The 24,227-nt window shown below is 51.8% G+C and overlaps 9 protein-coding genes across 9 annotated transcripts; 3 read left to right on the top strand and 6 right to left on the bottom strand.

Moving 5' to 3' along the window:
* Positions 1-17: 17 nt before the first annotated feature.
* PSV08DRAFT_405375 (uncharacterized protein) lies at positions 18-4,827 on the bottom strand. The gene is made up of 4 exons (XM_014223459.1): positions 4,434-4,827; positions 4,282-4,385; positions 1,374-4,231; positions 18-1,321 (listed from the first exon to the last, which is right to left on the bottom strand). Exons 1-4 carry the CDS (start codon positions 4,741-4,743, stop codon positions 181-183), a joined length of 4,413 nt encoding a protein of 1,470 aa, XP_014078934.1. The 5' UTR covers positions 4,744-4,827; the 3' UTR covers positions 18-180.
* Positions 4,828-4,972: 145 nt separating this feature from the next.
* On the top strand, positions 4,973-5,662 carry PSV08DRAFT_231168 (ribonuclease H-like domain-containing protein). The gene is made up of 2 exons (XM_014223458.2): positions 4,973-5,031; positions 5,079-5,662. Exons 1-2 carry the CDS (start codon positions 4,987-4,989, stop codon positions 5,625-5,627), a joined length of 594 nt encoding a protein of 197 aa, XP_014078933.1. The 5' UTR covers positions 4,973-4,986; the 3' UTR covers positions 5,628-5,662.
* A 1,666-nt stretch (positions 5,663-7,328) lies between these two features.
* Positions 7,329-8,497, top strand: PSV08DRAFT_17908 (carbohydrate esterase). The gene is made up of 2 exons (XM_014223457.2): positions 7,329-7,647; positions 7,718-8,497. Exons 1-2 carry the CDS (start codon positions 7,506-7,508, stop codon positions 8,377-8,379), a joined length of 804 nt encoding a protein of 267 aa, XP_014078932.1. The 5' UTR covers positions 7,329-7,505; the 3' UTR covers positions 8,380-8,497.
* Positions 8,498-8,724: 227 nt separating this feature from the next.
* On the bottom strand, positions 8,725-9,488 carry PSV08DRAFT_335017 (uncharacterized protein). The gene is made up of 2 exons (XM_066092753.1): positions 9,374-9,488; positions 8,725-9,303 (listed from the first exon to the last, which is right to left on the bottom strand). The coding sequence occupies exon 2, from the start codon at positions 9,099-9,101 to the stop codon at positions 8,868-8,870; it is 234 nt and encodes a 77-aa protein (XP_065948066.1). The 5' UTR covers positions 9,102-9,303; positions 9,374-9,488; the 3' UTR covers positions 8,725-8,867.
* On the bottom strand, positions 9,204-10,300 carry PSV08DRAFT_356342 (uncharacterized protein; the record flags this gene model as incomplete). Its single annotated transcript, XM_014223456.1, has 4 exons — positions 9,204-9,836; positions 9,891-10,141; positions 10,201-10,228; positions 10,280-10,300. 4 exons carry the CDS (start codon positions 10,298-10,300, stop codon positions 9,204-9,206), a joined length of 933 nt encoding a protein of 310 aa, XP_014078931.1.
* Positions 10,301-11,368: 1,068 nt separating this feature from the next.
* PSV08DRAFT_335004 (pterin 4 alpha carbinolamine dehydratase-domain-containing protein) lies at positions 11,369-11,769 on the top strand. Its single transcript, XM_014223455.2, has one exon. It carries the CDS (start codon positions 11,419-11,421, stop codon positions 11,731-11,733), a length of 315 nt encoding a protein of 104 aa, XP_014078930.1. The 5' UTR covers positions 11,369-11,418; the 3' UTR covers positions 11,734-11,769.
* A 1,227-nt stretch (positions 11,770-12,996) lies between these two features.
* PSV08DRAFT_366019 (uncharacterized protein) lies at positions 12,997-15,466 on the bottom strand. Its single transcript, XM_014223454.1, has 4 exons — positions 15,419-15,466; positions 14,882-15,369; positions 13,954-14,832; positions 12,997-13,904 (listed from the first exon to the last, which is right to left on the bottom strand). The coding sequence occupies exons 1-4, from the start codon at positions 15,459-15,461 to the stop codon at positions 13,116-13,118; spliced, it is 2,199 nt and encodes a 732-aa protein (XP_014078929.1). The 5' UTR covers positions 15,462-15,466; the 3' UTR covers positions 12,997-13,115.
* An 887-nt stretch (positions 15,467-16,353) lies between these two features.
* PSV08DRAFT_251831 (uncharacterized protein) lies at positions 16,354-17,372 on the bottom strand (the record flags this gene model as incomplete). Its single annotated transcript, XM_066092450.1, has 2 exons — positions 16,354-17,255; positions 17,333-17,372. The coding sequence occupies 2 exons, from the start codon at positions 17,370-17,372 to the stop codon at positions 16,354-16,356; spliced, it is 942 nt and encodes a 313-aa protein (XP_065948065.1).
* A 962-nt stretch (positions 17,373-18,334) lies between these two features.
* PSV08DRAFT_366018 (uncharacterized protein) lies at positions 18,335-22,035 on the bottom strand (the record flags this gene model as incomplete). The annotated part of the gene is made up of 3 exons (XM_014223452.2): positions 18,335-19,389; positions 19,444-21,012; positions 21,083-22,035. 3 exons carry the CDS (start codon positions 22,033-22,035, stop codon positions 18,546-18,548), a joined length of 3,366 nt encoding a protein of 1,121 aa, XP_014078927.1. The 3' UTR covers positions 18,335-18,545.
* Between the last annotated feature and the right edge of the window lie 2,192 nt (positions 22,036-24,227).

The following is a 24,227-nucleotide window of genomic DNA, read 5'->3' as shown; positions in this document are numbered from 1 at the left end:
AAAGGCAAAGAAGGAAGCCTAATGTCGTGATTACAGAATTCGTTGATTGAAGAAAAAGGTGCAACACTATGCAACTAAGCAAAATCATAACATGATAACTTCTTACCCTATGCAAACCTCATCATCTACAATACTTATGAAAACAGTTGTTGGTATCCAAGCATATGTCAAACCTGTTCATCATGCCTTGGGCACGAAGGAAAACAAGCTATCCATCTGTACCCATTGCCTTCCGTTCTTTTCCAGCCATTTCTGAACAACACTCTTCAGCGTATCAAATCTCTCCCTGTTAACTTCAGCAAGCACTTTGATCTTCTCTCTTCTCTCCATATCCTCGGATTTGATACCGCCATCCATCTTGCCCGCACGATCAACGTCGAAAAGAGACTGATAGTACAGAAGCTGATTCCATACATCGCGTTCTTTAATCTCGTAAGTCATCTTGCCTAAGCAATCCCGAGCGAGGCCCTTGGGACCCAAGCATCGGTGTCCATAGACGGAGATGCTGCGTGTGCGGTTCGAACATTGTGGATCATCGCAGAGAACGTATCCCGCGTAGTAGGAGGCGACGACCTGGCGAATTGCAGACTCTAGCTGTGCTACTACGCTGATGTTCTGTAAGATCATGCCACAACCTTCAGCAGGGCACTGGATTCCACTGTGCGAGATTGTTTGTAACGACGCCGAAGTTGGTGAAGTTGGGGAGAGACCTTGGAAGGGGAAGACAGTTGTGCAGGTTCGACAGCGTAGCCAAAGCGGCGAGCATGATTGGAAGCGCACGGAGTCTGGGATCTGTGATTCCAAAGGGTGAATCTCGGTCTCTTGTTGCGCACCTCCAGAAACTGTGCTGACGCGATATTTAGAAGTATCAAGTCCAAGACAGGCGGCAAGAAGTGTGATATTTGTTCCGCTAATCGGCGCACAAAGACGCTCCACCGGCGGCAAAATCTGTTTGTGAAGATAGTAGTCGACATCCGGCTTCAGTCCGCTGTCAGGCTTCAGGACTTCATCGACCGGGTAGGCGTTTTTGGCTGCATTCTCAGCAGATCCAGAAGAATCTCCAGTGATGATGAAGCTCATGACATCCTTTGCCTTGACGTGTTTACCTTTGGCCATGAGGCGCAAAGCAACTTGTACCGAGGGCATGGAGTTGCCGTTGGGATATTCCTTCGGGTTCTTTCCGAGCTGCGTGTAGATGGTGTACTTCCGAGGCGGGATGGCGTACTCGCGCATTTGCTTGCTGAGCTCTCGTAGGTGATTGTGAATCTTCTCGACGACTACTTCAGGGTCCTCTCCACTAAGAAGAAAGTTGAGCAGCTCCCTATGATCCGTTTAGCTATGTACAATAATCAATGACGACTGCTAAAACTCACGTTGATGTCTCCTTGGAGAGAGCGCAGTACTCTCTGCGCCTCATATCGAGACCCTTGACTTCGAGTTTCTCGATATACTTGCCATCCACAGGCACCATGTTGATGGCAGCGTACTTCTTCTTTGCGTGGAGCAAAATTCGGCGGAAGACGTTATCAATGTCAATCTCCAATAGCTTGTAGCTGTCGTTGACCTCTTTCTTGAACTCATTACCCAGTTTGATCGCATCCTGGATGTTGTCGACATTGGTGTTGATCATGACAGAGTCGGTATCACCGTAAATGACACGAAGCGCCTTCTCCTCGGCCATATCCTTGGTCTTTCGCAAAATCTCTCGACCTTTGTATGTGGTGAGCATTGCGAGCGGCCGGGCGTAGAAGCGAGACTTGGTATAACCCAAACATCCGTACATAGAGTTGGCGGTGAGCTTCAGAGCCATTTGCTTGATATCCCAGGTAGCCAGCTGATCCGGAGTGGCATCTTTAGCCTTCATAAGCTTCTTCACCTCCCGACGGCGAGAGACAAGCGTAGCAATAAGGCGCGGTAAGATACCCTGGTCTTGATCTGAAGGAACTTCGGGCACCTTGTCGTCATCTTCCGAGATGTCAGATCGCTCAACTGTCGTGAAGCAAATGTTGTACTCCTGAATAATACTGGGATAAAGGGAGTTGAAGTCCATGACCAGGATGAACTTGTCATAGAGACCCTTTTCAGGCTCGAAGACGAGACCACCTTTGAACTTGTCCTTCTTCTTGGCGTCTGCCCCTTCTTCTCCCTCGGCCGCCTCTTCCTCTGCCTTGACTTTGCTCTTGCCCCACTGCTTGTCCGGGCAGATGTACTTGTTTCTGTAAAATTCGTGGAGCAAAATGTACTCGTTGCGTTCGGCGCGAGTTCCACTCAGCGTTCGAGCCCAAGAGTTACCAGCCAAATTGGTCAGGACCTTGGAGAGGGGGAGCATCTGCACCTTGATTGCTATGGCAGCGATGAAGTAAGCGTCAGCCTGGCAGTGTTTGACATAGTTCAGGAGACCATCTTTTGTTGTTGCCCAAGTCTTCAGAGCGGCCTCATTGTCGAGCTCTTCACGTCGCTTGTTGAGACCGAGCTGACACATTTCTTCCAGACTCCACGATTGACACTTGGGCATGAGAGACTTTCCCATGTCATTAGCCAAGTCACACAGCAAGCGGCCAGAAGCCAACTGCTTCTCAGCGAAGAAGCTGCCTCCACCTTTACCCATAGTCTTGGGCCAGTCACTCCTCTTGAGGCGCCCAATGCGGTGCCACCCGGGTGTTTTCTTTTCGCGCAGACGATTCAGCAGGACACTGTAATCCACATCGTCCAGACGATGACCGACAAGGACATCGGGGTCGTGCCGTTGAAACATGGCCATTAAAAGGCTGAGAAGTTCTTGCTCAGTTTTCTTGAGGTACATATTACCCTTGATCTTCTCGACTTCGCCCTGAAAGCCAATGGGGAAAGCAGGTCCATTCGGCCGCATGATGGTAAAACTTTTGCATTGCATCTGGTCCACGGGCGTGGTGTCGGTCAACGAGAAATTGTCGTAGATCATGGCGCTGGCCATCAGGATCTCCTGCTTGTTGTCCTTGGCGTTGAACGTGGTTCGAAGAGAGAGACTCATAAGTGTCATGGGAGGCGCATCGAGGTTGTCCGAAGCACTCAAGACCGTGATGTTGTTGGGCTTGACAACTTGAGCCTCGAGTTTGCACCAGGAAGCATTGGCAACTGGACCAAAGTCAGGCGCATCGATCTTCAGCCAGCATGGCCCCATGATGTTCTTCCACAAAACGAACTGCTCAAAGAGGGATGTGTTGGTTCCAAAGACGTGCGAGAATGTCTCTCCTGTCAAATCAGTAGACAGAGGCATCTTGTCGTAACCGTAAAGAAGTTTGAGGTAGTCTGCCTCTTTAGGGATGTCAGCCAACTCGAAAGCGTACTTTCTTGTGCATGGCTTGATCTTGTGTAGGTTGACCCGATGCTTGCTCATAATCGAATCCACCTCGTCTGACACATCACTTAGCCCAATTTCTTCATCAGTAGTTACCCCTCTGACTTGACGGTATTCCCTGGGCAAGAAATATAGCTTTCGTAGGATGTTGTCGATTTTCAGGAAGCAACTGACATAGTTACCCGACTTCCGATCCTTAACTTTGCCGAACAAGCATAGGCTGCCGTTCAATTCAGTATAGTCAATCCAGAACATGCGCAAGCTACCATCATCTTCTAGAGCATCCTGTGGCTGCAATTTGCCGGCTCCTGCAGTCTGTGGAGCGGGACTGCTCATGACATTGAGGTTACTTGTGACGTCATTCCAAGAAGAAGCATCGACGTTCGCTGTAGACGGTTTAGTAGGTGACGAACCAGCGGGTGTAGGAATGTTCTCCTGTTTGATCTTTGCTATCGGCCGCCGGCCGGCCATGTTGACACTGGCAACAGGGGCACCGAGCTGGCCCGTAGGCTCGGAGATCTCCATGAGGTCGTCTTCTTCTTCCTCGATCTTGACACCAGGCTGTGTTCTCCGCTCGACAGCCTTTGCGACGGGGGATGATTGTAGTGGAGGATCGCTCATGGGAACATCGTCGTCGAATATTGGAAGAGCGTCATCGTCTGCCTCTGCAGCTTCTGTTGGCGGTGTACCTGGCATGTGACGGTCCGAGTCATTCGTCCGTCGCTTCGTCGCTGCTGGGCGACTCTCAGATACCGGAGGCGACAATACGCGGGTTTTGCGCCTCGCTTCGGTTTTGATGGGTCGTGTTCGGATCGTAGAAGTAAGGGTAGGGTTCGTATCTATTTCACCCAGCAGATCATCCATAAAGTCTTTGTCTGCGGCAGTAGCAACAGGCTGGAAATTTCAGCTATCGAAAAGGCATACAAAGTGCTTGGATTTCTGACCTTGGATTTTGGTGCCATGGCAGCATTCTTTGCGCTAAAGTATTTGCTGATGCCATTGTCAATCTTCTTCCGCTTTTCCTCGTCTTCTTCGCGTTTACGCTTGGCTACTACGTGTTAGTTCTGTGAAGAAGCCGTTGATTATCAAAGTATACCTGCTTTCCCCTTGGCGGGTCGTTCGTCTTCGTCCTCGCTCTCGGTCCCAGCATAGCGGTATCGACCCTGATCATCGTCCCACTCTTCTCTGCCGTCGTCGACATATCCCTCGCCCTCATCACCAACCACAAAGTCATCCTCATCCAATCTACCCCGCACAATCTTCTTGTACCCCTCCTCGTCGACCTCGTCGTATAATTGCTCTTCTTCGGCAACCTCATATGTGGACATGCGCGTTTTGCCAGCGGCACGATTGGCCCGCAATTCTGCCAAGAGGGCAGCGCCCGTCTTCTTGGCTGCTCGTGGCATGATGTATTACAACGATTAAGTATGTGAGCAAACAAGTGAAGAGAAGGAATTGGGTATGGGATGGGCTTGTGGGCGTGTTTGAATGGCGGGACAACAGGTAGAGCGCAGGAGCGACGCGCTAGTAACGGCCACCGTGCACGCGACGCGACTGCCCATTAACCGCGCCAAGCCACTATCCCAATTCGTTCATTCTATTACTTCCCCTCCATCAAGCATTTACAGCCCACACACGTACACATCACAATGGCTTCAGTATCGAAAGCTCCTCTGGTCTGGATAGACTGTGAGGTATGCTTACGATGAGATTTTTGAATCATTTTCGTTGACCCTGCTAGATGACCGGCCTGGACACCAGCAATGACACCATCATGTCATTTGCCGCATTTGTCACTGATGCGGACCTCAATATTCTGGATGACACGGGCTTTGAAGCAATCATTCATCATGACAAGGAGCAGCTTGACCGCATGGGAGAATGGTGCACCAGCCATCACGGGGATTCAGGGCTGACGCAGGCCTGCATTGACTCTACCACCACTGCGGAGGAAGCTGCTGAGGGTCTGCTCAACTACATCAAGAAATACGTACCTGAGCGTCGTACAGCTCTCCTCGCAGGCAACTCTGTGCATGCTGATAAGGGTTTTCTCGTCAAGCAGCCCTATCACATTGTAGTCGACCATCTTCACTACCGAATCCTGGATGTCAGCAGCATCAAGGAAGCTGCACGCAGATGGGCCCCAAAAGAGATACTGGCGAAGGTTCCAAGAAAAAAGATGCTACATGAAGCACGTCAAGACATCTTGGAAAGCATAGAGGAAGCAAGGTATTATCGAGAGACATTTTTCTTGAAACCTCAAAGTACGGTAGATTCACAAAAGAACTAGGGGGGGGGTTATATCAAATGAATTTATTGGCTCAAGATGGTGCTTTTCTTGGAATGAGGTCCGGAGTACTGTTGTATCGCGTGACCGTATTCATAGGCATCGATTTGAATTGGTAAAGCCAACATATTCTCACGCCAGTCACTTCAATATCTGATCAGACTATAGCTACGTGTCAATCACTTTTGATAGCTATTCGGCAGTTGGTCACTGATTATATACCAATCAGCACATATGTAAAACATCATCATACGATAGTCGTAACCTCCGGACAACTGCGAAGTGGTCGGGGCTTACTCAGCTTCTCGGTATACTATTTTTCTAGGTCTACTCCATTTGGCTCCGGCCTTTCAAGAAACGGTTTTGTAAAAAAAAAAAAAAAAAAAAAAAAAAAAAAAAAAAAGTACTGCATAAGTATTGAAGGTAGTATATTAAAAAAAAAATACCTAAAAGTCTCAGGGTTCGGAGAATAGTACAGGTAGAGTCAACTCAGACTCTGTGGCTCTTAAGCGGGCTGTCCCCAGCAGTGACATTCCCCTTGTAGAAACTCAAAACGCACTGATGCGGACCAGGCCTGTCTGCCACCCTACCCACCCGTCTAACGCTCAGCGGCTGCATTAAAGTTTACAACAGTGCAACAGCAACAACCTACCCGGAAAAACAACCAAATACAGCTCCCTACTAGTATTCCTTTTTGCAATCATACACATGCCTTACCACCAAACAAAAATTCATGTGAAACAAGTCCTAACCCAACCGGTCCTGTCTTCATTCGCAAATTCCCCGCACGAAACGAAGCATGACCAGCACTGTTTCCAAACACAAGAAAACATCCAGCAAAACTGAAATGCATGTCATAAAAGTAGAGCATGCCCATCTCTCGGGTGGAGATGCCCCGCCATAACGCTTAGTCACAAGCGGGACCGGCAGAAGAGGGCAAAAGTATCTCCGCAAAATGCAGCCGGCCGGTCATTTTTTTGTGCTCGCCAGAACAAACAAACAAACAGTGAACTGTTTCGAGCAAAGACATGTTCGGTCTAAATGACCATTGCAAAAAAAAAAAAAAAAAAAAAAAAAAAAAAAAAACTCCCTTCCCTGCCTGCTCAATCCGAAAATCGCAAGACACAAGTTACTTACTCTCAGCCGCAACTAGCACATACCCGCCGCAAACGTTTCTCAGGGTGTATGGTAATGCCACAATACCGCATGCGCAACCTCTTTCCATACCCTCGGAGAATTCCCCCCCAAGTGATAAGCAGCGGGGGAGCTACTAGCTCTCCCACCCACATACCCACCCCCACCTATCCCTTGCCGGCCTCTCAGCCTTCTTAGCGGTGGAATCGCAGCAAGCGCGACATGGGGTATTATAAAAGCAAGAGCGAAAGAAAAAGAGTTTTAGAAGTAATAAGGGGAAAAGCTTAGCACACTCACTGGTGCGTTTCAGACCCAAGAGTGATTTTCCGGCAGGTAATCCCATGTACATAGTAAGCACGAGAGGGGGACCGTGATGTGTGTGTGGCGGCGGCAGTAGGGTTAATATAGTATGTGACTAGGTAGGTACCAGACCATCGGTCATTTGCACGGAAGAATTGAAGGAGACAACGGGCGGGACGCCATGTCCGTCCTTGCGTCTGTTTCATGGGTACTATGTATATTAGATGAGAGGGGGTGTGTGTGTTGATGGCGCACATATGCACCTGTGTATATAAAACGGGTCCCTTTTTCCCCGCCATGGGTCAAGCAAGCTGTTTATTTCTTGAAAGTTGTCTTTCGGTTGTTTTATATATCCTAGGTTGTCTGAAGACTGTAAAGAGAAGAACCAAAAAAAAAGAGAAAGATAGTTAGAAAGAGAAGAAGAAGAAGAAAAAAAGGGACAGAAAAATGTACACACCAACTCTCCTCTCCAGCATCGCGCTCGTCGCAACCGTCGCAGCCGCACCGAACAAAGAGCTCTACAAGCGCGCCCCAACTGCGTATTTCGCCGGCGACTCGACAATGGCGAACGGGAATAACGTCATAACGGGTAATATATTCCTCCCTCTCCTCGCTCTTTTACCCCATTAACCGGCAATATATCCTAACGCGAATTATAGGCTGGGGCGCATTCACCAGCTACTCGCTCACCATGCCGTGCGTCAACAAAGCGATTGGCGGCCGGTCCTCGCGCTCCTACACGGTCGAAGGGCGCTTCGACGAAATCGCCAACCTCGTCCAGCCCGGCGACATTGTAACCATGGAATTCGGGCACAACGATGGCGGCTCGCTCAGCAGCTCGGACAACGGCCGCACCGTGTGCCCCGGCACCGGCAACGAAATCTGCAACTCGACGTACAACGGCCAAAAAGTCACCGTGCACACGTACAACTGGTACTTGACCGAGGCGGGCAAGAAGTTTATTGCAAAGGGCGCAAAAGTCATTGTGAGCTCGCAGACGCCCAACAACCCGTGGGAGAGCGGCAGTTTCCAGTATGGCGATGGCGGACGCTTCGTCGGGTATGCGAGGGATGTGGCGACGGCGTTGGGGGCCAATGCTATGTTTGTGGATCATGGCAAGTATACGGCGGATATGTACAAGACTCTCGGTAAGGCGGGTACGGATGCCTTGTTTGTGACTGGAGACCATACGCATACGACTGCCAAGGGCGCAGAAGCTGTTGCGAAGGCTTTCTTCAAGGCTGTGCAGTGCGCTGGAGGAGGCTTCTTCCAGGGTTCCATCAAGAATGCTACTAACTCGATCCCGGGGACTTGCTTGTAAATCTTTTGTGGGGGAAGCGAGGGAGAGAGGAAGGATTCTAGTGTATATACTTTGATCGGATGGTTTATATGCGATACTGGCTGTAGTAGTTTTCCCTACAGTTATGTAGAAATGCCATTGTGTATATGAATGATTAACAAGATCCCAGAGACATGTCTGCGTATCGTGATATATACACACTATACTGTCTATATGTCCGCTTTGTTGTTGGTGCCAATCTTTGTAGTATAGTGCATGGGTTGCTATTTTGGGTTTGATCTAGGTACCGAACACATGTAGACCATCCCTATATAATTATGTAAGCGCAAGGAGATAAGATAAATCACAACGCCCCATCCGCTTGGTAAACGGCTAGTCAAATATGCATACAAAACTACCACCATCTAAATAGCTAATATTTAAACATTGGATACCTTGAAGTATCAACAAGTATAAGCTTGGCCGTTGCAATGCCCTTTAGTGTTTCTTTGCCGAATCAAGTCCATGATTCACAAACACTTGTGACCGAGAGTACTCTGGAAAACAGACGGGAGAAGAGGCAGCCCGGAGAAAGCGAAGTTTTGGTTGTTCCCAGCCTCATCACTAGGCAGATGAAGAACGTGGAAAAGTCTACTGTGACAGCCACACGAAATGCTTGAGTATGACGGCAATGGTAGAAGACAAAGCAAAAAGGTAAAAAAAAAAAAAGTATGGTACGACACCAGACTCCATACGCCAGTCATGTTACACCGCTGGCCCGAGCGTAGACAAGCGTCGTGGCCTATGCATTACATCATAAAAAAAAGTAGAAGAAAACAAACCAGGCGACAACCATGTTAAGATGGCTATGCCGTCTGCTTGGCGTGGTGCATTTCATTGACGAATGCATCGTAATCGGCAGATGCGCCCGAGCCTACTACGCTGGTAAGCCATGGATCGGAGTGGCTACTCTCTCGATAAGCAATTGAGCTGGGGTTATAGAGGAACAAGGGAGGGGGTAGCGGATAGTGCTGACCTTGGGGAGATTCTTCGACCTTTTGGCGCTTCTCTGTGAAGTCGTATGAACTATCGACATTTGCGTGTTTGGAGCCAGCCGTGCTGTGTTGAGCGGCAGCGGCAGCTTGGGCAGCCATTTGCAGCTCACCAATCTGGCGCTCCGATAGACCGCCGTTGCTGTTGTTCTGCGCGGGTTGTTGCTGCTGCTGTTGCTGCTCGGGCTGTTGTGGGGTCTGGGGTGGTTGCGGTTGGGGGTGCATGTTGACTTGCTCGGCGTGCGGTCGGTTGAGATCTACACCGGCTGGAGCAGGGGGGATCTCGCCCTGGGTCTCGAGGAGTCGGGATTGGAGGTTGATGATGTAGTCGCGCAATTGGTAGTTCTCGGTCTGGAGCGTTTTGTAGAGCTCGCATAGCTGCTCAAACTCCTTGACCTGGTCTTTGAGCTGCTTGATGTACTCCTCCTTGCGCTGACGGAATGCGCGCTGTCCAAGTTAGCATGGCGCGACACGAGGGGGGGCTGTAGACTGCATCTGTACCTGAGCAGCGCGGTTTTGGGCAGCGCGCTTGGACGTGGACAGCTCTCTCCGTCCCTTTGAGCGACCCTCGCTGGTGTTGCCGTCGTCGGGGCCGCCAGCGCTCATGTCGTACGATGGTGGGCCGCCAATGGCAGGGTCAATGGCGTGGGGCTGGCTGGGAGGATGTGGGTGTTGGGAATGTGTTGGGTGCTGAGGCAGAGGCTGGACGGCGGGCTGGCCGGCGCCAGCAGCGAGTAAGTGTTCTCTTAAGCCTTGATGGCGATAGGCGTTAGTCAGCTGTACGAGAGGCGGGATGCGGGGAGTGACTAACTCATCTCGATGGTAGGCTTGGACTGGTCCTGGGTGGGGAGTCAGCAGGGCAAAGGCCTAAAACCGTCAGCAAAGCTTACCTGAGCAGCCGATGTCTGCATGATGGAGGCCGTGTCGGTGTGGATCGAGGGACGGTGCAGAGTGGGACTCATTCAAGGCGCAACGGACTGAGAGGGAGCAGAGCAGCGCTGATCGTGTGGCTGTGGCTGTGGTGGTGGGCGAGCTGTGGCAGTGGCAGTGGCAGTGGCAGGAATTGGTGCAGCGGGATGCAGGTGACGTCGCGACGCTGGAGGAGCTGTGGCTATGGCTATGGGGGAGAGAAGAGCAGCAGGAGCAGCAAGACCAACGACTGTGGGCGGGCGAGTCAGCATGTCGGAGTCGAGTTGGGCGCGCAGCAGGCCGTGTCGCGACAGCATGATTGTGTGCGATTGGGGATGGTGTTGCTCACCTGGGGACGTGATGATGCAGTTGGTCGGGAAGTGGATTACGCAGCTTTGACTAAGGTGGGCGGGCGGTGCGCGTTTAAGTAGGCGGGCGGATAGCCGGAGAGCACAGCGCCATGAGTAGGGCAGAACAGCGGCCCTCGCAACAACAACAACAACAACAAAACGTCGCGGGCGCCAGGCGTGGCGAGCGTATTGTAGTGGCCTGCTGCTCACCTGGCTGCTCTAGTGCACATGGACGTGTGTTAGGCGCTTGGCCAAGGATGCAGACACTGAGCCTATACAGACAGCGTTGTCGACCTGCTCGAGCTGTTCACTCAACCGCTGACCAATTCGGCAGCCGGCCAGCGCCCGCACCCCATGCGCACGCACGCGCCGCTTTGGGCCTAGCGCGTCCCAGTGTCTGATTACTCCATCCGGGCCACAAGAGCTTCCACATCCGACGCTCCCGTCTGTCCTCGACTCTCTCTCCCAGCTCGCCCATACTCCTCCGAAGCCCTCTGGCCTGTATGGCTCCCTCTGCCCGCCTGCTTCGGGCGGTCCCGTCACTGCTCGCCCACACCACGGCCACTCCTTGGCGTGCGTCCCCTCACCCTCCACTCACCCCCTCTAATCCAAAGGCCAAGTACTGCTCCAGCATACGCCGACTATTACCCTATCCGCCACTCTTGTCCCACGTCCGCAGTCGTCGCACAACAACGGCCCAAGGTACCGCGTTATTGCCCTGTGCAACTTGCTCGTCCCATGCTCGCCCACCACCTCCACCACCACATGACATGATCCTCTCTGCCGACCAGCCCGCTGACCTGCCCCATCGAGCATTAAACCTCTTTCCTGACTGGCATCTCACCGCCTCCCGGAAAGGCGTCGTGCGTCAATTTACCTTTTCTTCTTTTACCAAAGCCTGGCGCTTCATGTCCCTCATCGCAGATGAATGCAAGGCCAAGAACCACCATCCCTCGTGGTCCAATCTCTACAATCGTGTCTCCATTGAATGGACCACTCACTCCCCCAACGGACTTAGCATAAAAGACGTCGAAATGGCCGAGTTTTGTAATCAAAAGGCTGCCGAGATTGGACTCAAGCAATAACCTCTATCTATTACTTACACCCAATACAATATCCCTTCCACCCCCCCGGCGGATCTGCCGCTCTTTGATGACTGAGCAAGCTCCACGCACTCACGGTGCATCATCTTGATCCTCTCCTGTAATCATAATCGACTACACCCACAGCGAAAGAGAGGCAAATCAAGTTCAGCGTACAAGTGGCGAGTGACTACCATGGCAAGCGGCCCCACCGGAGTCCCAAGCACGCTTACGTACAATACACTTACTACCCGCATACGTATAACCTCCGCGGCTTGTCCGAAACAATTTTAGCATCTGATTCCCTTTTTCCCCCAACCCAATCTAGACAACAAAATGCCTTGCATACACGCCATGCCGAATCTCGATGGCTTACTTGCATTACATGCGTGACCATCACCATCCTTCCCGTCATCACCGTCTTCCACAATCTGATCTGGCGCCGAGAGTCCACCAGCTCCACTCGTATACCATTCGTTGTTGCACATGCTGACAAATCTTTTGCCTTGAAATCATCCGACAACGCGGGTACCGAAGGACAAGATACTCCACTGATTAACGCCCCGGAGGTCCGGAGTCCGCGGCATCGTCACCTTTGCCCGTCGTGTCTTCGTACTTTTGTCCTGAAACATGTCTAATAGCACAACAAAGAAATGATGGCTTTTACTCGTAAAACAGAAATGATTGCATGTTTGTTTTTTCGGCGCGCAAATACGAGCTGATCTACTTCGTTATCACGCAATATAATCAAACTCGCTGACAAGTCGTCACCCCCTGATCTCAGATATGCCATTTGTTTATCTTTGCGGGAAATTACTTCGTGTAAGTAAAGTTAAAGAAAAAAAAAAGGCCAACACAGACACAGACCGTACGGATTTGATTGTTTTTTTTTCTCCCACCCCACAAACTAACAATAGTAATCTCACCTTGTTGTGGAGATGGATGCATGGGGCATGTTCATGGATAATAATAATCGTTCATGTAACTTTGATACAGTTGCCCAAGTCTGGGGGGTTTTTTTTTTTTGGTTTGCTTTGGAGAGAAAGAAAAGGAGGCATAGGAATCAACTTGTTTGTAGTGTAATATGCAAGCATAATAATAAATTATCCAACTAAAAAAAAGGTGTCTGTGTTGTTTGGGGACCATTCTCTCTCTCTCTCCTATACACACACACACACACACAATGGCCATCTGATTTCCCACCGACGACAAACAGAACAAATCACTCAGACACTCGTATACCCATTCCCATGTAACCAAAAAGAACACAATGATACCATCTTCCCCCCCCCTCATCTACTTGGGAAAAATAATAATAATAATAATAATAATCAGATAATATGTAACTAATCCCTTTGCACATTGGCACTCTCCCCCTCTGCCCTTCACCACGCAAACATACATTTTGTATTCAACAACCTTGCACCAAGCATATCATACTCATACCGACTAATCCACCCGTCATTCCCATGACTACTCAACCGCCCAAACACGCTTCCCCCCTTCCAAACCACCACCTGCGGATCAAAGTCGCGCGGCGGCGGCCCCACAAGAATCTCCTTGCCGTACCCCGGGCGCAGCTCGCGGAGCCGCATTTCCAGAAACTCGCGTAAGCCGGGCGTCTTTGAGGCACCGCCGACGAGCATGATGCCACCGAAAAAGTCGCGTAGTTTGCGGTCGTCGCCGCGGGCGCCATGGGCGAGCGACTCGAGGATGGCCTGGTCGAGGGCTTGGATGGGCAGGATGGCCTCGCGGGCTTCGGCTACTTTGGTCTTCTCGTCAATAGGGTCGCGGACGAGTAACGGGGGACCGTCGCCCTCGCCCATGGGCGTGTCGCGGTCGGGATTGGGTGTGTTGGCGCCTTCAGGGCCGGGGGAGCCTGCCACGGAGGACCGCGGCGTGTTTTCGCCTTCATTTAGCCGGCTGAGCAGACTCAGGGCGTTGGCTTGCGGCCGTTGGGGTGTTGATACGGGAGCGGTGGTGTTTACTGCTTCCGGTGCCCCGTTGCTGATTGGCACGACGGGTTTGCCTGCTGCCGCTTCAATAACGGCAATTTGTGCCTGGGACATGGGGTCGTTTGGCGACCCGTCGTATAGATCTACAGAACGAGGCACCACTTTTCGTCGGTTCTCGAGTTTCCGAGAGTTGTCGAATATTGATGGTTTGAAGAAACCCTGTGCACATCAGCAAACGTACCGTGTCCGCTATACATTTGTTACTCACCATTACCGAGAGCATAGTCTCATCGTATGTCTTGAACGTATACTTGCGTGTGTCCTGGTTCCAAGCTCGGAGATGAAAGTCCCAAGTCTGCACCGTGACAGCACCCTCATCCATGGAACAGAACTTTTGCTTTAGCTCTTCAGCAAGCAGCCAGTCATACCTCCGCTTCAGATTCATATCCGCATACGGGAAATGGCCGTACAGCATCATCTTGATGAACGTCTCCGTTACGTCGGCACCGCCCATCTTCAAGTTGACGCGGGACTCCTCAGCACACAGCCCTTCATCCACACAGCAAATCGACGTCTTCTGCGCACCAATATCGACGACGCATGCAACACCGTAGCCCGCGCCGAATGTAGCCGAGAGAGACTCTTGCTGCAGGCAGACCTTTCCAAGGCCAAGGTCTCGCATTAGGATATCGAGAATCATGGTTACATACTGTCGTTCGTAGAGATCTGGGATAATGAACACACACTTGTAGTTAACAAGATCCTTAAGCTTTGTAATCCCCAGCTGGCTCCGGAAGGCTTCTTCGAATATCTTGGAAATGTCGTGGTAGATTTGATTGCGATCGCGGTAGTCTTTCTCGTTAAACGTGCCATTCCGTATGGGCCAGAACAGCTTGTATCTTGGGTTCGACTTCTCTGGAATTCGTAGTGCCTCGTTTCCAGTGAAGAAATCCGGAGCCTTGGTTGGGTCTTCTGGTATCTCTGTCCACTCAATGCGGTTGATGTCGTTGTGCTCCGAGATGATGTCTGGGGGTGACTTTTTGTTGTAGTTTTGGACTAGGTCCTTCGAATTGGGAAGTACTCGTCGCTTGTTAGCGCGCATGCGCGTCCTGAGTTCAGTCGACATGGTCATGTACTGATCGGCGAACTGTATTGCATATTAGTGAATGCAGAGCAGGGTCCATTGGGTAACTCACGTCTTCTCCAAACCACTTCTCTGGTTGCGCATCCGTGGACTCAGATGCATCGACCTTGATCCTCTTAGGACAGGGTTCTCCACCCTCCTCCTCGTCTTCGCTCTCTTTCCATTTCCGCGCAATGACCATGGGCACAGTCTTGGGCAACGCATCTGATCCAAGCCCTATCCTCAGATTCTGACTGCCAGGGTGTATTACAATGAGCTTTGAGATGTCAGTCCTCGATGCAAATGAGGCCTCGGCATCTTCCATTGTCTCGTCTGCAGCTTGTGGTGTCGCTCCTTCCGCTGCTGGCACACCCAGCGCGCGTGCGCGATCCTTGTCCCGCGCTTCCTGCACTATGCGGGCTCTCTCCTCATCTTTTGGATATCGCACTGCAAGAAACTGCTCGTCTCTTTTCAGGAACTCGGTATAATAGTTTTTCTGGTTGATCATGCCAACTTGCGGCCACGTCGTGAGATCCATGTTGTTGTCCGTCCGCTCCAGCCCTATGATCTGTTAGCCGTCATATCGATTCAAATTATACAGGCGTTGTACCCTCTTCCCTCGCCTGGGCTCTGCCTGACTTCTTAACAGCCATCTTGTCTGAGACGCTGTTTGTGCTTGATTAAGACTTTCAATGCAAGCCTGTGGCAATCACAAACAAAACTCGAGGCCAAGCAACTCGACGTTTATCCGCTGGGGAGGGTTGCAAAATCGCAATGGTGTTTCTCGTAGAAGTAGGACGCGCTATTGGGCTAAACTGTAGCCAATCTTGGAAACAGCACGCCGCGCTGTGCTCTCAAAAGGCGGTATGTGAGAGGTGATAGCGACTGTAGACTTCGTCGATGGGCGTGATCTCGTAGCAGAAGACGATGCTGCGTGAAGGCAATGTCCGCGATTGGTGGCAAATGTGGGTTGAAGAGCACAATCAGACTGCAGGGTGCTTTGTTCTATTATGTCTGTGAACAGTCGTGAAGCCGCGTGAGAGAACGGCTTTGGTGTTCGCCGTGGTTGCGGCGCGCTTGTCCCGTGATTGGATCGCGAGTCCGCAACTTCGGTTCCACAACCCTTGCTACGAAGCTATGACCATACAACTACAGTGCGCGGGGTGATTTGCACCGCATGCAGCTTTACCTCTCAGCCCTCGTGGTCTGTCAATAGCAACAGTTGTAGATCAATTGACCCATGTAGTCTCGCTCTTGGGGCAAGTTACCTGATGTGAAAATACGGCTGATGGGAACAACAAGGATAATCACACGATGCTCTGCACTTGAAACTATGACCGACGCCTGGGACTTGTTCGTATACTTTCAGTGTCCAGTTCGATTCCTAGAGGAACCCCCCCCCCTCATAGGGCTATGTTATATTACGAATCATGATACCTATAACTCCATGATACATTCAGTCATGAACCCGTTACATCTGTTCTCGACCTTGTCCTGAACGAAAATCTGGTTGCCGACTTCTCTGGGAAAATAGACGTGTACTGCTCAGAACATGAGAGCAGTGGCCACCATGCCGAGGAATAGCGCAACGAAAGATACGCCATTCTCGCCAGCCATACCTTTACTAGTCGTCATGACGAAAGAGACGCCACTCTCATTAGCCATATCTGTCTCAGTCGTGATGATGCCAGAGGCAGTAGTGGTGACAGTCGTAGTAGATCCGGCCTGTCTGATGACATTCAAACTGGGAACGTTATATCCAATGCCGGACGAGGTGCTGTTAGTGGGTGAATGTGGATAGTAGGTGACCGAAACAACAGGGGTAGTCGAGGGGATGTAGATAGTCGAAGAAGAGTTAGTGGGTGCGTGAGTGGGGAACAAGTCGAAAGAGGTGAAGTTTATGACTGGGGAGGTCAAGTTGAAGACCGGAGGCTCCCTCATCCCGGTAGCTGCTGGAGAACTCGTGGTAGACACATTCTTGAACTCAGACCACGTCGGCTTGATGGGGAACGGTGGTCGTAACTCAGAGAGCGGGATTGCTGTAAAAGTAGCAGTGATGATAGCCGGTGGCGGGAGGATTGAAGGGGTGGTAGCGGTGCTAGCTCTGATGACCTTCTCTGTAACCGTGACTTGCGTCGTTGACTGGACTGTCATAGTCGTGGTAAGTTCATCGCAAGCAAAGACAGAAAGCCCAGCCTGACCAGAAGATGGGGAATGGGTGGCGCTGCCAGTCACAGTACGAGTAGTAGTCGAGGTGATAGTGACAGTGGCAGTCGGGCCCTGAGTCTCGGGGCACAGATAGGTGAGAATCGTCTGACCACCGTGGAGTAGCACCGTATCTGTGCAGAGCTTGGGTAGCTTGCTACAGCCTTCATCACGAGCGGCCACTGCTCTAACCGGGGCGGGCTCCACGAGATATCCCTCCAGGTTAGTCTGGAAAGCAGCGACTGCTATCTGGGTGTCAGTCTGTTATGATACGCCGAAAGCACACTTTCCAAGCATAAACAAGTGCAGAGGTACCTACCAGAAACTGCGAACAAGGCAATGGCGCGCATGGTGTGCATGTTTGTAGCGAGATTGGTCTTGAGTATGGTGTGAGAAAGAACAATTGTGGACAGTAGAGACCGTAGTATCAATCACGAAGTTGAAGGAGCGTAGTGTGATGAGGTGAGAGAAACCTCGCGGGGTAGACGACAGTAAACAATACCTCAGTGAAATGAGCATAAGACTAGCCCTGCACCTTGCAAACGGCCGGTGGCCAATGAGAGCAAAGCCTGCCATGGTCTTTTGGAGGTCGAGGCTAGCGAGTGTTTGTTCTACGCTTGGTGACTGCCTCTGACTGCTCTTGCCTATTTAGTAAGACGAACGTGTCTGGTAAATAACAAACGCCAAGACAGTCTTGACAGCGCCCAATCAAGGCAGTGGAGGTAGGGTAGTTGTGTATCGATACTACTTAGCTAGTTCTCCCATTCACTGTCTGTGTCCATCTATGCTTCTCAGTGTTCAGAGAGTCTACCTTGAGAGAATATTATCTTATTACTTCATTACCAAATACTGAATCTTGTATACACGGATACGTCCACCAATACACAAGTGCATAGTACAAACTGATTGTAATAGACCGAAAATTATGTACGACGTTCAGAATTAAGCCTATCCCTATAAGCATAACATCGAGCATTAAGCAGACTAAAGAAAAACTCATTCTGCCACATACGTTAAGAGAAAAAAAACTAAGAAAATAATTCACATTCATAACTCTATATTTTCGTTCATAAAGAAACGGGCTTACATCTCGCGCCCTAGCAACAAAATTTGCATACTGTATATGTTTTTGAAAGAAACAAGTCCCTGCTTTCCAACATCTCCCTAGGCCAAAAGGAGAGAAATGATCATGGATAATGAAGAATGATGTCGAGGCCATGCAAGAAAGTGCGCGCTGCCATGCATGCCAAATGTCTAAACAAAACAAGATAAGCAGAAAATGAAGGAATAAAAAACTTTGCTCAGTGTTTGTGAAAAAGAATGCCGCTGAAGGATGGCTCGCGCTGAGCGTCCGTATGCAATCGCCGAAATGTGGGGAAAAAAGTGATGTGTGTGTGTGTGTGTGTGTGTGCGTGTAGGAGCATGTCAAGCCTGTCGACAATGTCCATGAAAAGCTTGCGCATGTCGTGGAAATACATATGTACGAGTTTGTTGAGTCAAAGGCATTTGCCTTGGGAGTCTCCAAGTACATCTTAGCCGGGTCGTCGGAAAGCCTCCACGTTCAACGTGGGTGTCTCCACCTGTCTGTTCGTCGGCACGCCTTCATTCTTCCTCCTATCAAAGAAATTCTGGCACTCATGGCTGATGAAAGTCCATTCCGCAAGCGCACGTCCGGCATAGGTACTCGACGTCACAGCAGCACCAATGGGTGGTGTGCTGAGGACGGGTTCGAGGTTGATGCCCTTCTGCATCAAGAGGTTCTGTGCTGGAAGTGGGAGTCGTGGAGGCTGGAGGCGCATAGGTTGGTATGCGCCGAAGCGCTTGTCCACCCATTCCAGAGAGAAGCGGAAATGGTATGACCGATGGGTAACCGGTGGTGGTGCTGGTGCTGGTGTTTCGGTAGCCACAGGAGTAGAAGATGCTTCGTTGGCCGAATTAGCGCCAGTGGTCTTACTGGCGTTCTCCCTGTCTTTAGCGGGCCCAGGGCTCTTTGATTTAGCATTCTGCTTCGAACTTCCTCCCATGAGGCTACGCAAAATGTTCCATCTGCCTTTGCCTGAATCCTCTTCTGGAAGATCGGGCGATTCTGTTGGTGGAGGAGGTGTTGGTCGAAGCTCGGCTTCCGAAATCAAGGGAGCTGGAAGAGAGGGCTTTCGCTGATGGGGGTTTTGGACCACACCGTCGAATGTGAGAAAAGGACCACTATTGGTCACAATAGGATTATCATTACGTATGATGAGAAAGCGTCGGCCTGGTGCAGGGTTGCAAGCCTGTGTCGACGGGTAGATGGTCTGTTTACGTTCAGCCTCTTCTTGAAGCCAAAGGTAGTGAGACCAGATTGACCGGAGACGGTCACTCAGAGCGCGTTTGATCGCTCTGCAAATATGTCAGCATACACTGTAATGACGAAGGGATTGGCTTTATACTCACACTTCGGCTTCGGTATCAATGCCATCGAATCGAGCGACTCGCCAGCAGATCAGGCGCATAAAGTAGGCGCGCACCATAGGACACCAGTGGTTGAAACGGCTTTCGAAAAATTCGGGTTCCAGAAGGAACTCGAGGCAAATCCCTTCTTTTCGTTGGTCGTCCGAGGTCAGAGTTGCCCAACTGCTGTAGAGGAAGGCATACAACCTAATCTCGGTAGCGGTGTTGTGACTAGCAGCCATAGCTTTGAACACGGTTAGCCAGAAAGGCCAGTCCATGATCGCATGGTGATCGCTGTCGTGTTGCTCGTAGCGAACGAGGATGACAAGAGCCTCTTCAAGAAAGTCGCAGAGGGTATAACAGGCACTGTTGTTGTAAATTGAAATCTTGCGTGCTTGTGCCTGCAGAAGACGAGCAAAACTCTCAGCAAACATCTTCCTGGCAGTGTGGAGATGGGCATTTCGTTCGGAAAGGAAATCGCGTATTAACATTATGATTCGGTTTTCCTGCATCATGCGGGTAGCGTTTGCTGGTGGAAGAGCGAGGTTCGAGGCAGAAGCATCAGGTTCCAGGACATCGTCAAAGGTAATTGCCGATGTATCGTCCGGCGGCTGCTGTTGCTGCGGTACAGCATTCCTGTTGATGGTTGCATCCAAATTAACCAAAAGCTGGGCATGCACCATAATCAATCCAGGTACACAGATGCGCTCTGCGTTGGTAGGCTCAAGGGGTAGGAAATCGCTGACCAGAATGTGGAAGTGCTTAACAAAAACGTAAAACAGGTCGCTCTCGGCGCCGGACCAGCGCTTTGTCCAAAGTCCGTACCAGTCGATGTTGGCCATGGCGAGCGGGGGTAATATGGGCTTGTGTAGTTGACGCATGAGTCGGTTCAGAGAAAGCAACTTGAGCGGGAGAAGCATGGGTGGGAAAGATGCTGCAACTCGGTCGGATACCGAGTCCAAACGATCCAGCTTCGACACACCGGACTCTTCCATTACCCGTCTCATCATTTCGAGAGATGGGCTCCACAGACGTACCAAAACATCGGCAACTCCAGGGCAGAAGCAGAAAGCGTATGCACATGTCTTTCCACAGAACGTAACCAGACTTGCAGCAGCATTTCGCAAAGACATTTTCTCTACAACAAAAGCCATTTGAGACTGCAAGTTTTGCGTGAAGATGTTGCGTACATTGTGGTGAACAGATTCTGCGAGGAAGTCGGCCGAGCTGGAGCTGGAGGCTCCCGAACTAGTCGTAGATGCTGACAATGGCTCTTCACGGTCTGCAAGGGCACAAAAGGGCGAGGGGTAGAGTCTCCATTCGGGTCTCTCCATGATTGCAGCGATGCCCTCGAGGATAACCGGACGGTCTGTGCCAGAGATGGACTGGTTGTTCCGGCCTGCCACGAGCTCCAAGAGACCGGTCCACCAGCCATTAAGAATGTTTACGCGGCGGTCGAGATCTTCAGGCCTGAGCTTCTGGTCTATAGGCCGATGGGCATGTTGGCGGAGAAAAGGAAGAAGGGAAGTGCGAACCACGTTTGCCTTGAGGGAACTGGATTTGGATTGAAACCTATGTATTGTTAGTTTGAGTTATGTTGTTGTCGTTGGAGGAGCAAGGGGGGGGGGGGGGGGAGCCATACTTGCGCAGATCCGCATCGAGGGATCTGAATGCGTTCCACAACTCATCCTTTTTGCGGGGTTCAGTCTTGATGCCTTTTAGCTTTTCTGCAGAGATATCGCGTGGTAGCGGAGGAACGACATGGGTGGGGCTGACTGGCGTTTGATTCTGGGGATAATTCGGGAGCTGTTCAGTCGAGAAAGACTTGGGCACTGAGGGCGAGTTGGAAGAGGCAGTGGGAGTTGCGGTGAAGAGGCCGCTGAGGCGCTTGTTCTTCTTGCTCAAGGGAGGCGGAATTTCCTCCTGTACAGTATCTCTTGCCTCCGACTCCTCTGGGATACTTTCAGTGGCTGTCTGCGTCTTCTGCTTGGGCGGCTCAACGGCTGGTGTCTTTTTTGGACTTGGTTCCTTTTTCTTGAGTTTCTTGTCCTTGGATGGTGACGTCGACTCTCTCGACTGTTGCGGGCCAATGACCCACGACTTCCTGCGCAGGTTTGTCAAAGAGCGCGAGGGCGAAGGCGAAGGCGAGTCTGCCTGCTTGACAGCCTCTGGTCGGCCGCGTTCTGGCTTTGGTTCTGCGGAGGGATCTCGGCTCCTAGTGGAGAAGGGCAGAAACCTTGAGGAGCGGCGGGATGCTGGCGTCGGCCTTAGCTGAGGCATCTGCACGTCAGGCAGCTCTGGAGCATCCTCTGACGAGGGACTGGACCCATCTGAGTGGCTCTCGGAGGTCCTCTCCTCGCTCCTGGAGCGATCGGCATCATCCTCGGAGGCTCCCCTTCGCTCAGCAACAAGCGAACCCTTGTCGAGATCCTTCACCTGGGGAAAGTATGTGTACGAGGCAGCCTTTGGCAGTTGGGCGCGTTCGGGTTCCTGGGGCAGGTGGAGGACGGCGTCGGAAGTGGCCCTGTTCCTGCCGCGGAGGGCATTGGTGATGGAGTAGTGGCTGCGAGGAGCCTGCGCGACGGCGATGGGCATTGTGAAATAGGGAGCGGGCGCAGCGAAGCAGTGGCTAGACAGCCCTTCTTCAATGCAAGTCGAGTACGCGTCTCGGGCAGGCTACGGGCTCATGGCGGAGTAATGGGACGGGAAGCGGCGTGGTGCTGGCAAGCTGGTATTAGGCGGGCCGTTGACAAGGCCGTTGGACGGGCTCCAATAGAGTAGCGACAGTGGTTGCGGGAGCGACGTCACAGTAGAGGCTGAGGGGCCGGGGAGGAGGGAAGAGGCAGAGGCTTATTGGAGGGGAGTGGGAGGGGGTGCAGCGGGGATGTGCAGCAGCAGCAGGGGCAGCAGGGAGTTTGGAGAGTAGAGAAACAGAAAGGCAGTTCAGCGAGTGTTCAGTATTCGGCGAGCGAGCGTTCCGTAGCGACTGGACTGGCAGAAGATTCAGGTTTGAGATTCTGGTCCGAGCTGGGAGTGCTACTGGCGGCACTAGTACACAGATAGGACGGCTACGGGGGGGCCAGCAGGTTGATTGAGCTAGTAGTATTGCAGCGAGTGGTGGTGGTGGTGGTGCTGCTGCTGCTACTCTATTGCCTCGATGGTGTGGGCGCGCGGGTGCAGGCCCACTGGCAGGCTAGCAGGGATGCAGGGCAGATCGCGTCGGAGCGATGGTTCTATATTAAAAACGGGCGCATTTGTTGCAGTTGTGTCATCTGCCATTCGTCTACTGATGCGCCCTGTGCCTGTGCCTGCGCCGTTTGCTTGACGTGCTCGCTCTCACGCGTTCCCATGGCCGGCTTGGCCGCTGGCTGTGTCGTCTCGTCTCGTCTCGTCGACGCCATTGCCGCCTCGCCGCTGTCCGCCGTCGAGCGCTGTGCATTATAGCCAAGGGCCGCGTTGGCCATGCATCGATGTCCTTACTGCGTGCACATATTATCGATCCTCTGCCAGTGCGCCCGCCCCCTAACAGGCCCCTACTGCTCGCTGCTGCTCGCTAGGCCCCAGTGGGCCCGCCGAACCATCTTGTTTTTTCGCGACGTGAACTGTGAACACTGCAATCTCTGCAGCGCCCTTGACCGCAATCTCCTTGCCCACTGCTCCGACCTGACACGCTGCTGGTGGCCCCCGCGTGCTTATCGCCCAGTTTCAGCGCGAAGACGTCACTGCGTCAGCCCCGGGCGTCGCCTGGCTGTGTCGCTCGCTCGCCTGCGCGTCTGCTTCGCCTACCACTGCTGGCAGTGGCACATCGACATGGATGCGGATACGCGCTGGCTGCAATCCAGGGTAAACCCCTCAACTGACCGTCCATCTACGGCCGCCTCGGTCCATACTATGGAATACCCACTAGTCGTGCCCCCATGCATGCCAGAGCCGTAAGTGTACACATGCGGCAGAGCCCATCCGCTGCTGCATTCAACATTTCCGCCTTCAGGCCCACGCTTTCGCCCTGTTCCTCCGACCTTCCGACCACACTAGCCGCCAGTATCGGGAATTGGAGCCTGCAAGGCAGTCGGCACTGCATCCCGTGGCTTATCTGAGGGGCCGTGGTTTGATCAATTTGTTTGGGACATGCACATGTAATGCAGCAGATCAATCGGCCCAAGTACATGCGCTGCACGGCGCGGAACAGCCTGCATCGAGTCAGTCGCCAGAATATACATACATACGTGTCGTACGCGCATGCTAATCAAAACAGCAATCCACCACCGCTAGCATACCGACTACTGCCATGCTGCCTACCGTGCGTCTTGCTGACTGACCTTGTCCCTCCCCATTCCGACGCTCCCAAAAGCAATTCACTCTCTTGGCAACTCTTGTCCCCCATGCCGAAACCCACACCCCGCCACCCTCTCCGCGTCCTGCAGGCCACGCATCCAGCAAACTTGCTTCTCTTGCCATAGCCTTCGTCATACACAATGGCGCTCACAAAAAGTACCGCCTTCAACAACCAAAGGGGCCGCCACCGTGCCAGTCTGTGCTGACATTGTTGCGGGATATTTACATCATAGGAGTGATGACCATGTAGATCAATGGCCACCATTGACCGCCGACAACCATGGCTACTGAATAGCTCAAACTCGCATTCAGCCCCCGATAAGGTGCACGTACACGTACTTAGATTCAGCCAATATGCTCAAATCCCCCCGTGCAACCACCCCCATCCATGTCCTGCTACTTAGCCTTGATCCCTCCACCAATCTACCATGTTCACTCAATCAAACAAACAA

Source organism: Bipolaris maydis (genome assembly GCF_028858645.1).
Source record: "Bipolaris maydis strain C4 unplaced genomic scaffold PSV08scaffold_16, whole genome shotgun sequence".
In the NCBI taxonomy this organism is placed as follows: domain Eukaryota; kingdom Fungi; phylum Ascomycota; class Dothideomycetes; order Pleosporales; family Pleosporaceae; genus Bipolaris; species Bipolaris maydis.
This window is presented reverse-complemented; position numbering and strand designations above follow the sequence as displayed.

What these genes read in the sequence shown, in the direction of transcription:
- PSV08DRAFT_405375 (XM_014223459.1), bottom strand. Translation starts at nt 4,743, where the DNA reads ATGCCACGAGCAGCCAAGAAGACGGGCGCTGCCCTCTTGGCAGAATTG. An exon ending in CCATGGCACCAAAATCCAAG is followed by an intron (nt 4,232 to 4,281) that starts GTCAGAAATCCA and finishes TGAAATTTCCAG; the next exon opens with CCTGTTGCTACTGCCGCAGA. An exon ending in CTCTCCAAGGAGACATCAAC is followed by an intron (nt 1,322 to 1,373) that starts GTGAGTTTTAGC and finishes AACGGATCATAG; the next exon opens with GGAGCTGCTCAACTTTCTTC.
- PSV08DRAFT_17908 (XM_014223457.2), top strand. Translation starts at nt 7,506, where the DNA reads ATGTACACACCAACTCTCCTCTCCAGCATCGCGCTCGTCGCAACCGTC. An exon ending in CGGGAATAACGTCATAACGG is followed by an intron (nt 7,648 to 7,717) that starts GTAATATATTCC and finishes CGCGAATTATAG; the next exon opens with GCTGGGGCGCATTCACCAGC.
- PSV08DRAFT_335004 (XM_014223455.2), top strand. Translation starts at nt 11,419, where the DNA reads ATGATCCTCTCTGCCGACCAGCCCGCTGACCTGCCCCATCGAGCATTA.
- PSV08DRAFT_335017 (XM_066092753.1), bottom strand. Translation starts at nt 9,101, where the DNA reads ATGACTGGCGTATGGAGTCTGGTGTCGTACCATACTTTTTTTTTTTTT.
- PSV08DRAFT_366019 (XM_014223454.1), bottom strand. Translation starts at nt 15,461, where the DNA reads ATGGCTGTTAAGAAGTCAGGCAGAGCCCAGGCGAGGGAAGAGG. An exon ending in AGCCCAGGCGAGGGAAGAGG is followed by an intron (nt 15,370 to 15,418) that starts GTACAACGCCTG and finishes AACAGATCATAG; the next exon opens with GGCTGGAGCGGACGGACAAC. An exon ending in AGACTATGCTCTCGGTAATG is followed by an intron (nt 13,905 to 13,953) that starts GTGAGTAACAAA and finishes TGATGTGCACAG; the next exon opens with GGTTTCTTCAAACCATCAAT.
- PSV08DRAFT_231168 (XM_014223458.2), top strand. Translation starts at nt 4,987, where the DNA reads ATGGCTTCAGTATCGAAAGCTCCTCTGGTCTGGATAGACTGTGAG. An exon ending in TGGTCTGGATAGACTGTGAG is followed by an intron (nt 5,032 to 5,078) that starts GTATGCTTACGA and finishes TGACCCTGCTAG; the next exon opens with ATGACCGGCCTGGACACCAG.